This window comes from Meleagris gallopavo, chromosome 1 (genome assembly GCF_905368555.1).
Source record: "Meleagris gallopavo chromosome 1, MGAL_WU_HG_1.1, whole genome shotgun sequence".
NCBI lineage: Eukaryota > Metazoa > Chordata > Aves > Galliformes > Phasianidae > Meleagris > Meleagris gallopavo.
The window spans coordinates 58,805,168-58,819,476 of record NC_139404.1 but is presented as its reverse complement, the minus strand read 5'-3'; the positions used below and the strand labels follow the sequence as shown (position 1 = coordinate 58,819,476).

At 43.7% G+C, this 14,309-nt stretch overlaps 1 protein-coding gene across 5 annotated transcripts in view; it reads right to left on the bottom strand.

Moving 5' to 3' along the window:
* The window catches only part of DENND5B (DENN domain containing 5B), a 110,604-nt gene that overhangs the window by 34,862 nt on the left and 61,433 nt on the right, over window positions 1–14,309 (bottom strand). For 3 of the 5 annotated variants that reach the window (XM_085229441.1, XM_085229453.1, XM_085229443.1), the window contains 4 exons: window positions 7,560–7,747; window positions 3,304–3,840; window positions 1,712–1,943; window positions 869–955 (listed from right to left, as the gene is read on the bottom strand). In XM_085229441.1, coding sequence (XP_085085567.1) covers window positions 869–955; window positions 1,712–1,943; window positions 3,304–3,840; window positions 7,560–7,747 — 1,044 coding nt within the window. The remainder of the gene's footprint in view (window positions 1–868; window positions 956–1,711; window positions 1,944–3,303; window positions 3,841–7,559; window positions 7,748–14,309) is intronic. The other 2 variants (XM_085229458.1, XM_085229467.1) reach the window with 1 other exon arrangement.

The window sequence follows — 14,309 nt, the reverse complement described above, 5'->3', positions numbered from 1 at the left end:
TTGGTGTTTGACCTCGTTGCCTCTTCGTGTGGACAGCTGGGGCCCGATGGGACCAGAGCAGCTCCCTGTGAGGGCTGGGCACCTCACTTGGCCAGAGGAACGCTTCCTCAGACAGACATGCTGGGGCGAGACCGGAATTTAACAAACGGCTGGCACTGAAACTATCCTTCTCCTGAGAGAGGAGGTGCCAGCACTGATGACAGGCCCTGCAGAAAGCAGGTCAGTTAGCAAGGCCTGAGGGGTGAGCAGGGCAAGGGAGGTGAGCAAACATTTGGACAGGCCAGAAGCTATGACAAGGGCAGAGAGGGCTCCATGGAAACCCCTCTGAGGCCAGCAGTTTGGTCATGATGTGGCCTGAGGGTTTCACCTCAGCTCTCTGGCAGAATGCAAATCGAGCCCATCAGCCTCTCAACACTTGTGTCAGATGAGCTTCTAAGAGAGTGGGGAGAGGGGGTGAGTGGGGGAGATCAGCAGTGAATTAACAACTTCAGTATTCAGCTCTCTCAGCCCATCCATTAATGGGCAGAGCCATTCTTTCAGCATGTCATGACTGTGAATATAAATGCAAGATGGGGAAGCTAAATCCATTTTCCATTTGTCAAGAACAACAAAGAATTCATTTCCTATTTTATACAACTGTGACTGAGAAGAAACTGTCATAAGATTTACACACATTATCATCAGAAACTCAGGAGCTTTTCTCCTCCTAAGAAAAGTCTCTCTGCATGGTTTTATTTTGGAGATAAGGACTGGGTAGTGAGACACAGAGGGTTTGGGGGGGTTTCAAAAACAGTGGGTTAAACAAACGAGTGCTGATGCTGAGCTCGTGTGTGCCTGAGTGGTAAATATGAAATAAAGCTGGCATTACTATCAGCTTGCTGCATTTCAAGAGACAGAAAATGAGGCTCCGGTGCCACAATATCTACCAAAACTAGACGCCGAATAGACAGGCAACCTGCAAATTAGAATTGTTTTTAAAGAGAAAGGGTTAATCAGAGATAGGATTTATTTCTGTCACATTTGTAACAGGCAAGATGTTCCCAATAAATCAGAAAATGAACAAAAAAACCCAAAAGAAATGCTCTTGCCTCAGTTCATTAATGTCTGTCCCAATGAATTGTAGAGTACAATTTTTCTGCATTACTAGGAAATTAAATAAAGACTCACACAATAAAAAACTTGTGTATAATTTGAAAAATGTGTCCTGCGAATATAGCAGCACACAGCATGTTGTTTGTTAACACTGAACATCTACAGCAGGAGCCACCAAATGTGCCATGTACAATTATGTCCCCAACACCCCCTGCTGCTCTAGTCAAATGGCCTAAGCCAAAAATTGCCCTTTTTATGGAAAGGGGGAGATGAGGTGAACATCTCAAGTGCCAAGGCTTGGTGCGGCTGGCACTGGTCCCACTTGTGCAGTAAAGGGAAGCCCTGCCATGGACAGACGTAAGCTGCCTGGAAGGAGATGAAGTGAGCTTCCTCCTGGGGCTTGGCTGGGATTATTAAATGCACAAGGGGGCTTGAAGGAAAGATGGGGACTTCTGCTGTCTTTAGTGTGTAAAAGCCCACTGAAGAAGATTTTCCCTAAGGAAATAATGACACTGAGGAGTGCTGCTCAGGTAGCTTCAGCACTCAGATGACTGAGGACCTGTATCTCCTTGTGGCTGACACTGTACTTTTGAATATTTTATTCGCCATCTGAACATACCTGCTTCCTTCAGAGTGCTGCATTTCTGATAATTGGATGTCCGCAGTGCAGGTGCCCTTACATTATATAGCCTTATTTTCTCAATTCGAGAGTCAAAAACTCGCAGAAAAGGGTCCTTCTCTTCCCACTGGGAGATTATCTTGTTGTCTATGAAGGTTGCAAACATCTGTGTCTCAATGAAGTGCGATAGGAATGGAAGGTAAGGCTCAGGTTGGTCCGAGAGGAAGGAAGCCTGAAATACAGAGCAGAGCATCAATGCCACGCTCATGCCATGCCTTGACATGTTGAGCTATCCTACAGTGAACTGGTGCAGCAGCCATCAGGGAGGCTTGAGCAAGGCTTCCCCACCACAGAAACACCCCCTCAGAGACGATGGAATCCAGCTACACAAGTGTTTGTCTGATGCATCACCCCTCTGGTCACTACTGTGAGGAAGAAGGAGCTTTGGGACAGCTCAAGTAATTGGAATACAGAGCTGCTGAAGGAGTACCTGTGCTGCCAGCTTTTTCAAAGAAGTCTGATGGCTGCTGCCTACAGGTATGAGCCATACGCAACCTGTGTGTGCCTCTGGTCTGCACGTACCTGCTTGCTCACAGAGGTGCCATGTGTATGTAGAGGTGCTCAATGCAATTTAGCTCATGTTCTTTTGTGAAATTAAATGGGGGAATTATTCTTGAAATTCCAATTAAAATTGAGCGTGTGCCTAAATCTCTGAGTTTTGAAAGCTCTCACCTTAAAAGCCCACTTTATTGTACAAGTACTAATAGAGCCTGCATAAACAAACTCCTGCTTCTGAATGCCACTCTGCTCAACACTTAAGAACAAACAACACCAAGAAAAGATATGGCAGCTTTTCTTTCTTTTTTTTTTTTTAATGGTCAAAAGCTGACTGAAATCAATATTTAGTCTATTCCTCACCATTTATCCCTCTGATATTCCCCTCAGAGTAGGACTTGTATCTATAAAAGCTGATAGCTAAAAGCATTATCTACTTTGAAAAATCATTCAGAAATAATAATTGTGCAAGCTCGCAAAAAATTCTCATTCCTCTTGCTAACCCACAGTCTACTTATTTCCCCATTTCTGATCTCACCTGTTTTTTCACTCTTGTGTATGCACTATAGTGGAGCCATAACAGTACTCTACTGACATAATAACTTGATAACCTTCTGCAGAACTAGACTACATGTTAAAAAAAAGCCCTACTGTGAGATTAGGAAACAAGAAACATAGAAAAGTGGATTTTCTATTTGTCTTGTGTGTGTACCTCTCCTATCAACAAAGGAAAAGGAAAAAAAAAGTCGCTTTTCCATTGCTGCTGTTCAGAAAACCCACAGGACAGCCCCATCAGCCAGGCAGCAGCAGGGCACTGGTACCCACCAGGACAGCTCTGAGTGGCTCAGTGGACCCACACCAATTTACTTTGGCAGACAGCCTGGTACCAGGTAATCAAAGCAAATGAATCTCTCGAGGAGGCAGACAAAGAAGGGAGGATTAAAGAGTATCTAGGCTACATATACATAATATAGCTATTGTCCCACACCTCCCAAAAACACTTTGAGGTGTCAAAATAAAGACAGAGCAATCTTTACTTTGTCGAAGTTCTGCATTTGTTCCCTGTTGGTCAGCCATGACTCCAGATCGGGGGCAGCCTGGATGACAAATGCCTCATAGTCTGCAAATAGTTGTGTGAAGCGGTTGGCAAACACCTCACGGAGCTGCACGTTCAGTTTGTAGTCCCTCAGCTCCACTTCCTCACATTGCAACTTTATATCCTTCTCTTTTTCTGCAAGGGGAGCCGTGATGGTCATCTTCTCCATCGTCACGCCTGTCCTCTTGGCGAGAGCTTGCAGGCGGGCGATGGTTTCGTTGCCTTTCAGCAGCTCATACATGTTGAGGGCATTGCCAGGGATGTTCCCATTCTTTTTGTCGTTCACCAGGTCACTAAGGACCAGGTTCTTGAGTTTGGTGGCACTGTCACTGCAGTGCAGGTTGCCCTCCGGAGGGATCCCAAACTGCAGGAGGACCTCGGAGATTTCCTGGATAAACTCCAGCTTGTTGGGAAACTGGGGGAATTCCTCTGGCAGCTCGATGAAATGGTTATCGATATCCACGAAGCACAAGTTTGCCTGAAATATGAAGCAGGGTTACAAAATAGACATTCAGCACTGAATTTGCTTCTCTAAGTAGCCCTGTTTCCCCAGAATGTGTCCGGACAAAAGGATAAGAGCACATATTTGTGAGAGATATAGTGTGTCTGAAATCACTAAGAGTGACTTCAGTAAAGTTGAGGACCAAGTAGATGACAGTGATTTAATATTTGAGTAAAGCCTCCTTGGTTCATTCTCCTGGGATTCACAGATCCTAAGTTTCCTGTTGCAAAGCCTCCAGATCCCTTCCCAGCACAGCTAGGGGTGTAGCAGCAGTTGGGATGCGCAGCACCACTTCTCAGCTTGTGCAACCACGAGCTGTGTGAATCACCACATCCTGAGGCTGCGTTCTTTTTATCAGGAGCCTCTGTAGGAACCTCTGTAGTTACTGAAGAACAAGGATTTAACCGAGAAAGATGATGTAGTTACGATACACAAGCGGGTCCCATGCAAATCCTTAAATCCTTTGGGATCATAAAATCATAGGATCATAGTATGGCCTGCGTTGAAAAGGACCACAATGATCTCCTAGTTTCAACCCCCTGCTATGTGCAGGGTCACCAACCACCAGACCAGGCTGCCCAGAGCCACATCCAGCCTGGCCTTGAATGCCTCCAGGGATGGGGCATCCACAACCTCCCTGGGCAACCTGTTCCAGTGTGTCACCACCCTCTGAGTGAAAAAATCATGATAAAGATCATGCTTGACTACACCCTGTTCAAGTGGAACCAGGCCCTATTTCCCCACTCCCCCCATCCCTCTGCTTCTAGCTTTTAATCTTGGAAACTGCTCAGCCTGAGTTATAAACAGAATGCTCTCAGACAGCTTTTCTGTGCATGGAGATGGATCTCAGCCCATAAGATTAAAGCTAAGTGGAGACATGAATTTAGCAGAGCAGATTCAAGCAGGCGGGGAGAGAAGAACCCTACATAAAAATTAATTACATTGCAAGTGCACCCTTAGGAATAATAGCAGGAGGAAAATCTGTAACTGATCTGAACTGTGGCTTACATCTGAAATTCACTGAGTGCACCATGCTGAGTAAAGTGTTAAAGCGACTCAGATTCCCAGGGAACTGAGCTCTGATGGGTTTCACCCCAGCTGCAGGCACTGGTGGGGCAGCAGGAACAGGTCTGTGTTAGTCTGACTCAGCCACTGCCCCGGCTCCTCTGGCTTCCCACAAAACCCTGCAGGATAACCTGCGGATTTTGTGAATGGAAAGGATTTGTTTTCCTCCTTTTCTGAAAAAGTTAATTTTCCACAGGGCAATATATTCCACGGCAAACCCGGTTATAATGTTTTGCATATTTCAGGGACGTGTTTGACATTCATAGCACTTTGCATAAATACTTAAGGGGTATTAGGATTCATTTGGCGTAAGTGTCCCCTCAGCTTAGTTTTTCATACAAAATTAGGACTGTACAAAGAAAAGCATTCCTTCATACAAAACAATTTGCTTTACTTAACTGCACAGCCATTAAAGAGTTGTGGATGTGTCGCTACTGTTCCTTAGCTCAGGGACTGCCTTCTTATCTACATCAATATTCCATTTCAAAGGCTTTTTAATTTCAGCTCTGCATATCATTTACAAAATTCGAAAAATGAGACACTGATTCAGAAAACCCTTGGGGAACTGGTGTCACTTCTCTCTTCAAAAACATCTGATGATTAAAGTTAATGCACAGAGATTAGTAACCTTAAGACAGCACGATGGCCAGTTGTTAGAATTTTTATCTCTGACATACAAATGTTTTATATTTAGACCAAGAGCTTGACAAGCCAGCCTCCGGCCTGAAGAATAAAGGAATGCTAAAGCAAACAGTGCTTCATCATGGCTTGTATGTTGAAGGATTATTTTTTAATTGTCTAGAGGAATTTGAGATTCAAGATTTCCCCGATCAATACATCTCCTATTCTTCTCCTACATTTACTGGACCTATGATTTCCATAAATGCTGGACTGTTCTTTTTTACTCAGTTATTAAATATTGTCACAGGGTGCTTCTTCACGCCCCGCACTTACTGTTCTCTCACTGGAAATATTCAATTTGTTATTCTGGTGATACTGCGAGCCTATCACATTAAAAGTTTAATTTAAGGAAAATGACAGCTTAATCTGCTAACTAAAAGCATATGAATAATAACTTAATACAGCAATTATGTAACATTAACATGGTTTTACTAAAAAGCATAGCTAGATACCAGCTTTATTTCCAAGGTTGTATGAATTTCATGTAACTGGGCCACTGCATAGAAGAGGTAAGATCTGATTTGTATTGTTACGTGCTACCTAAACCAAGAATCTGTCACCTCCACCCAACACCTGAAATAAACCTTAAGTAAAAACCACATTACCTTTGCTCTCTGTTTATCCATCAACTTCCGCACATAAGCTCACCCTCTTGCACATACTCCTTTGCTGATGCTCCCACTGCCCGCTCAGTAGGAGTGCCCACTGCAAGTTCCTGCTTCCAGGAGAGGTCCCTGCACAAAGTTGGGTGCTGCAGTGCTGAAGATGTGAGACGTTGCAGCCATGCAAAATGTTACTCTTAGTGTTCTCACTCATTTTAAGAAGAAACCCAAGTTAAAAGATACAGCTTGCTCAAGAGATGGGCCCTAAAGTAGTCACAATCTGGAAGATGGAGCAGGCTAGCAATATCCCAAAGATTTTGCAGTGTGGAGAGTCATCAGTGGTCAAGTTAAAACAAGAAGCAGTTTTGAACACTGTGGTCAAATTCCACATAGGAAAATCTCCATTTCACTCTACCACCAGTGACCTCAACACAGACAGTCAGAGGACAACCTCTTCTTTTTTTTTTTTTTTCCTCTGGGGAAAGAGTGGTAGACAAGAACATATTATTCCAAAAAGACATTGCTGGAGTGAGCTTCTACGTGGGTCACAGGCACATTATTGCAACTTTGGTTTACTTGAGGCCAGGAAACTGGTCTGGCAGTAGACCTTGACCCACTCTGGAATGCATGGGTTCACATGTGGGTGGGACAAGGAGGGTACAAAACAGGAAATGTTTGTTGAAAGGCTGACAGGAAAACTTCATTGCTTCTAGCTATTGCACCTGAGAACCACTTTCATCCCAAATGAAATACTCCTTAGCTCTGGGCCAATAGGACTGTGACACAAACAAAGAATAACAAAACATGGTGAAGTGAGTGATGTAGGGACAGTAGAGAAACTTGTCACAGAAAGAAATAAAAGAATTTAGAAGTCATAATTAGCTGCACCTGCTAAATTCAGAAGCACACAAGGGAACAGCATGGAGCTGTGTCAGGAGTGGTGTAGCTGGGTACTAGGAAAAGTTTCTGCACCAGAGGGTGGTGAGCATGGAACAGGCTGCCCCGTGGGCATGTGGGGGCAGTGCACATGGCCTCAAGCTGCTGCAGTTCAAGAAACATTTGGACGCTGCTGTCAGACTTAGGGCTTGATTTTGGGTAGTCCCATATGGATCTGGACACGGTGGTCTTTGTGGGTCCCTTCCAACTTGGGAAATTCTATGATTCTATGAAGATCTGTGGAGAATTTCTCCCCTCCATTTTTCTCCTGTTGGAAAATGGAGCTTCTATGGAAACAGTCTTCACAGTACCAGAGACACTTCCTAGCACAGGGACTGGTATTTTCCAGCAGGGATTCACACAAACACCAGTTACGTGCTTCTGAGCAGCACCCCAAGTGCAAAGACCTACCTCCTGTGGCAGCTCCAGCTTGGAGCGGTCGGTTCCCTCCTTGGATTGCAGCCCCATCAGGTAGGGAACCGGAGCGTCCAGAAAATGCAGGAGGGAGGCAGGAAGGATGGGAACATACACGTGCTGCCACTGAAATGGGAACAGCAGTGTCGTGATCCCCTCTGCAACTGTCATCAGGCGCTGGTAATCTAGGTGGGGGGAAAGAGAGAGACACTGGATTATCCTCCTGCCTTCCACTTCTGGAATGTGGTTTACAAGGACAGCAGTGACGACACAGAAACCGTATTTATATGGTAAGATGCTCTTTTGAAAATAAGACAGTTCTGAAGTATTTAAAAGCCTAAAGCATTAGTAATTCATCAAAACTCATTACCCGCAGGAAGAAACTGCTGAACATAAATATTCATATCTTATCTAGATCTATTCCATCATTAAATTCATTTATTAAAAAGATACCAGAAAATCTCTCTAAAGCACAGGTTAATAATATTCTGATTCTATAAAAGGAGTACATTTTACAAGGAAAAAAGAGAAGAAAGGAAGAGAACTTCAAGGAAACACTGCAGTGAGGTTTTCTCACTTGCTTTTGCCAGCCTGTTTTCCGCTGCACTTGCTGCTATTTCCAAGGTGGAGTGCATCTTCTGAGAGGCTCACCCTGCTTACATTCCAGCAGAAGCTGACAGTCCCCAAGTATACAAAAGGACTGTTTTAAAAAGAAATCCAAAGAGAAGATGATGGGAAATTCAGTTCTTAACATATTCCATATAGCTAGCACTTTGTATTGTATTGTTTTCCCAAATTTGTACTTAGTAGTTATTGCTTTGTAGTGTCATGGGGCAAGTAAACCACTGTGTGCTATCTTTCAAATTGAAATTTAATTAGGTCCAACTAAGCCACAAGAATATTTTATATTTTAGCTTTTGGATAAGAGCAGATTATTTTTCAAATATTCAGCTAGCAAGATGCAATTCCACTATCTACTTATTAATACAAATGAGAGAACTGAATTGAGAACATAGTGAGTTAAATAAACAAACAAACAAATAAATAAATAAATCACACGTTTGTATTAAAGAGATGGCCATCCTTATGGCAAAACTCAGACTGCAAATGAGCCATCCAGAAATAGGTAAGGACACTTGGGTCCAGTAAGCTGTTAAAGACTGTGAAACCAACTGAATGCTTCTGCTCTGTATTACAGTATCTTCTGCATTAACAACTCCCCCTGAATTTTTAAGAGTACAAAAGTACACCTAGGTCCTTAGAAGCATTAAATAATCACAAAGAAGCAGCACGTCTCATTTATCACCACTGGCTAAAGGCAGGAATGCTGCCCAGTGCTATCACAAAAAGATGGTTGTTCCTATTTTCCTACAGCCCCACTGCCTCTGTTGTGTGGTTAGGATCCCAGCCTTCCCATTCCTGAACAACCCAGCCTGACTTCCTGGCAGACATCAGTGTCAGCCGAAGTGCTGTTGTCTGACCCTGCTCTGCTTTTAGGAGGTCACTGGGAAGATGCACTTGAATAAATATGTAAATTAAAACAACGAATTGCATTATCCTTTCTCCTTCCTGCTAGCACCTCTCTGCAGAAAACCAGCCTCTATCTGCAGGTCAGCTGGCAGGGCAAAAACATTTTTCATCTTGTCCTGCTAACAGCCAGTCATTCAGCCTTCAAAACCATTTTCATACATACAAGTCAGTCTCAAGGTTGCACCTCAAAACCACTCCCAGCTGCAGAATAGCTGTTTAGGAATCTCTCTCTTTGAAATGGTATGTAATTATATATGTCTATTGGCAGTCTTGTTGTGGAGCATTTATATTAAATTAACTTACAACACCTGCTGATGTCTGAGGAATGATGATATTTTGTACACATTCCATAACTCTGAAAGTTGTTAAAGTTAAAACAAAATTAATACAGAAAATAGTATGCCTTAATAGGCACAAGATGACTGTTAGGTCTGCTCAGACCTACATGGTCAGAAAGGACAGACCTTCACAGCAGGGTTACAAGCATTTTTTTGAATAAGGGCATTCAGCTCTGGAAATTCATGATTTTTTTTATTTTTATTTTTTGATGGTACTAACAATATTTAATAAGTTTACAAGCACAAGCTTTGTTTTTTTTTTTTAACAGTTTGCTATGAGGAATGTGGGTGATAACCAAATTATTAAGCTAATTGTTACCATTTAGCAGAACTTATCAATTAAAAGCAATTAGGTATCCAGCAATTTCTACTGAAGAGAAAGAAGTTTGAGTCAGAAAACATTAGATACACTTAAGTTTTCCTGCCTTTTTGACTGAGATTCTTGTACCTACAGGCATTTGAGGAAAGCTTGTGTAGGTACTGAAGGCAACTTGGAAACAAAGGGATTAACCCATTTTTCCCAAACCAAAGACAGAAAAAGGGTAGCAGAACAGAAAAAAGGAAGGAGGGAAAGAATGAAAGTGGGAAAAAAAATCAGATGGTGTGCATTTGTGTCAAGGTGGGAGGGTCTCCTGATCCTATGCCACCACCACTATCAGATGTCGACAGCAATCTCCAACTGCAAGCCAGGCTTTGCCTTCTGCTGGATGCATGACAGACTGGGTAGGAAAATAGTTCTCTGATCCTAACCCAGTCTTGAGCCAGAACAGGAGGTTAGGTAGTACTCAGCAGCACAGGGGTTTGGAGAAAGGACTGCTTGTTGAGCAGAGCACACAAAATAGCCCTGTTTCCCATCCACCCACTTGACATCAGGAAACATCCAGAAAAGATACAAAAAGTAGAAAAACTGTCTGGGTGGTATCCACAAGAGGTCCCAAACTTGGTGAGGAAGGGCCAAATCAAGGCAATTTCCTCAAGTGTGTAAAATCAATTCCTTCTTCTTCTTTTCTTACTTCCATGGCTGTTTTTCTCTCTCCCTTTGCTGATTATACCTGCTTCCCTCACTCTGCCCTCCTGGGGCACTTTATTCAACACACGCAACACTGGCGAGTGCAATGCTTACAAATTCTTCATGTTCAGAGTTAAATCTCTCGTTGATACAAGGGGATATCTTCCAAGAGAAACTACTCAAGGAGGATAATTCCAGAGCAAGTGGCCCCTGTGGGTTCTATTGCAACCACTGCCTCGCAGCAGCCGCTTAGCAGGATTTGGCACAGGTCTGTCTCTCACACTTAACCTTCCTTCTGTGTGAAGAAGAGGGCAGCGGAGCTGAGTTCTAAGAGCCTGGACTCAATGCCTTCTTCAGGCAGCATCTGCTGGGGGCCAACTCTGCATCTCACTTGCCTGTGAAGGGAAAAAACTGCAGTGCAGACACACTCCAGCACGGGTCAGCAGCTCTGCTGCATGCGTGCCACATTTCAGCATTGTGAAGTTGTGGAAATACTCATGGGGATCACAAGTCACAGTGTAGTGCTTACACTGCAAGCCCAGAAAGATTCCTAGGTAATTATGGGTCACTGTTTTGTTTGGAAATGATTTCAGAATTTGAACATAAACTCACTATGATGTTTGTTTCTGACAGAGGGTTAGGGTTAGGCAAATACTTGGACTTGCTGATTCTTCATAATAATAAGGGCCAACAACCAAGCAGAATGATATTACAATAGACACTGTGCATGCAGAAATATCTGTCCCAAAGAACTTACAGTTCAAACACGGGCAGTGGTTGAAAAAACAAACCAGAAGAGATTCCACTCCTTTCATTTTACAGATTGGGGAAATTCTGCAATGCTCAGCAATTCAAAAGCTCAACATAAAAATTGCTTCTCCTGCTGCATAAGAAAGTCTGAAATCTAAAAATCCTTCCCATGCTGCAGCAAAGCAAAAAAAAAAATCCTTTGAGAAGAGAAAGAGATATCAGCGTTACCCTGCTCAAAACAGCTGAGTCTTCCCTTGTTCAGGTGACTCCTTCAAAACTAGTTAAAATCTCAAGTCATAATCAAACAGAAGAGAATTCCACCTGGGACTTTCTCAACTAACACCTGACCATAGAATTTTTGATACTAAAACATGTGCAACAGCATATGCACACATCCATTCAAATCAGAAACTGCATTATTGCTGTCATCAGTACAGTGTTATTTTAGCTCTGTTACATCTGTCTTCCTGACAAAACAACAACACAGCCGTCCTCCAACTACATTACAGCAACCTACCAGAAACAGCACAAAGCCTACAGCAGAGCTGAAGTCTCAGCCTGGATCTTCTAAATCCACTGCAATGCTTGAAAAATAGGCCATGCCTCCTCTTTTTTTCTCCTTTCACCATTCTGTTTCATATCCAATTTGCAAGTACTTGGAAGTATTTGAAAAGCTAGGCTAGCTGGATGCCACTTCCCTTGCTCTTCAGCTTTTTGAACACACAAGTATAACTGCAACTTTGCAAACCCCTGTGTTTGTGTGTATCCTGGAAGACGACTAAACACATCCACATAGAGTGCCTTATGGAAAGGAACAAACGAAAATGAAGCAACAGTTAAAAACTGAGTTTTAAAAAATAGCAGTAAATAAGAGCAGAAAAGGAAAAATAATAGAATCATAGAATGGTTTGGGTTGGAAGGGACCTTCAAGATCATCTAGTTCCAACCCTCCTGCTATAGGCAGGGACATCTCCCTCTAGACCAGGTTGCTCAAAGCCCCATCCAGCTTGGCCTTGAATGCTTCTGGTGGAGGGCATCCACAACCTCTCTGGGCAACCTGTTCCAGTGTATCACCGCTCTCACAGTAAAGAATTTCTTCCTAATATCTAGTCTAAATCTACCCTCTTCCAGCTTAAAACTACCTCCCCTTGTCCTGTTGCTACCTGCTCTTATAAGAAGTCTCTCCCCTGGTTTCCTGTAGGCCCCTTCAGGTACTGGAAGGCCGCCATAATGTTCCCTTGCAGCCTTCTCTTCTCCAGGCTGAAGAGAACAAGACATTTCTTGCAGCTGGGGCATTTTGTGGTGTTCCCCTCACATCATGCCCCTGGGGCAGGCTCACACGGCAGTGCTGGTGGAAGCAGTGCACTCATTCTCCCTCCCGGGTCCTCACCTCACACCCTCTGGAATGGACAGGGGGGCTTGCCATTTGCCCAGCATGGCTATCTACTTCAGCCAGCACAATCATGCATTCGGTCACCACTACTGCTCGTTCTTCCCACACACTGGAGAGGTGGATGAGGGGTCAAGACATGGAATGCCCTTGCTGGAGCTGTTAAGGATATGGCTAGCCCTTGGCAGTGAGCAATGAGGCTGCCTGATGCTCAGGGTAATTAGACATCTATATGAATAACACTTTAGGACATTAAAACAGAAAAAATATATATATTTCAGCTGCTGTCTGGATATTTGAATTTGCCATGCTTTTTGGGTTATTGTACAGGATAGATAAAAGGATTGTCAACAAAGATGCAAAAGATGAAAATCAGATTATAGTCACATAGTGCAAGTTTTCATAGAATGGTTTGAGTTGGAAGGGACCTTTAAGATCATCCAGTTCCAAACCCCCTGCTATAGGCAGGGACACCTCCCTCTAGACCAGGTTGCTCAAAGCCCCATCCAGCCTGGCCTTGAATGTTTCCAGGGAGGAGACATTCACAGCCTCACTGGGCAACTTCTTCCAGTGTCTCATCACCCTCATAGTAAAGAATTTCTTCCTAGTAACTAGTCTAAATTTACCCTATTCCAGTTAAAAGCCATTTCCCCTTGTCCTGTCACAACCTGCCCTTATAAAAATTTCCTGTAGGCCCCTTCACGGACTGGAAGGCCCTATAACGTCCCCCTGGAGCCTTCTCTTCTCCAGGCTGAAGAGCCCAGCTCTCTCAGACTGTCCCCGTAGGGGATGTACTCTAGCCCTCCGATAGTCTTCATGAACCTCTACTGGACCTGCTCCAACAGCTCCATGTCCTTCTTGTGTTGGAGACTATAGAACTGGTGCAGTATTCTAGACAGGGTCTCATGAGAGCAGAGTAGAGGGGCAGAATCACCTCCCTCTACCCACTGGCCACAATTCTCTTGCTACAACCCAGGATACAATTGGCCTTCTGGGCTGCAAGCGTGCATTGCGGGCTCATTTTGAATCTGTCATCAACCGACCCTCCCAAATCCTTTTCCTCAGGACTGCTCTCATGTCATTTTCCGCCCAACCTGTATCTGTGTTTGGGATTGTCCTGACCCAGGTGCAGGACCTTGCACTTGTTGAACTTCAGGAGTTTGGCATGGACACACCTCAGGTCCCTCTTGATAGCATCCCTTCCCTCTATTGTGTCAACTGCAGTACTCAGCGTGGTGTCATCTGCAAACTTGCTGAGGGTGCACTTGATCCCACTGTCCATGTTGCCTACAAAGATGCTAAAGAACACTGGACGCAGCACTGATCTCTGAGGAACGCCTCTTGTCAGTGATCCCCACTTGGACACAGAGCCATTGACTCTAAATCTCTGAGTGCAACCACTCAGCCAATTCCTTATCCAGTGAGTGGTACATCCATCAAATCTATTTTTCTCCAATTTACAGACCACAATGTCATGCAGAACAGTGTCAAATCAATGAACCTTACTGAATAAGAGCTAATTCTTCAATGGGAAATGCCTGATCCAGCTCTAAAACACCTCTGTGACTACTAGCTTTTTCACATGCTACCTTTTCAGTCAAAGCATTACAAGCAATTGTTGCTCAACATCTACTTTTGTAATGAAGTATGGATTAGCTGAGGTATATTGAAGAAACTGGAAAATAAAGGTTACTGTTTTGCTTTGAGCTCTGTGTGTGAGTCACCAACAA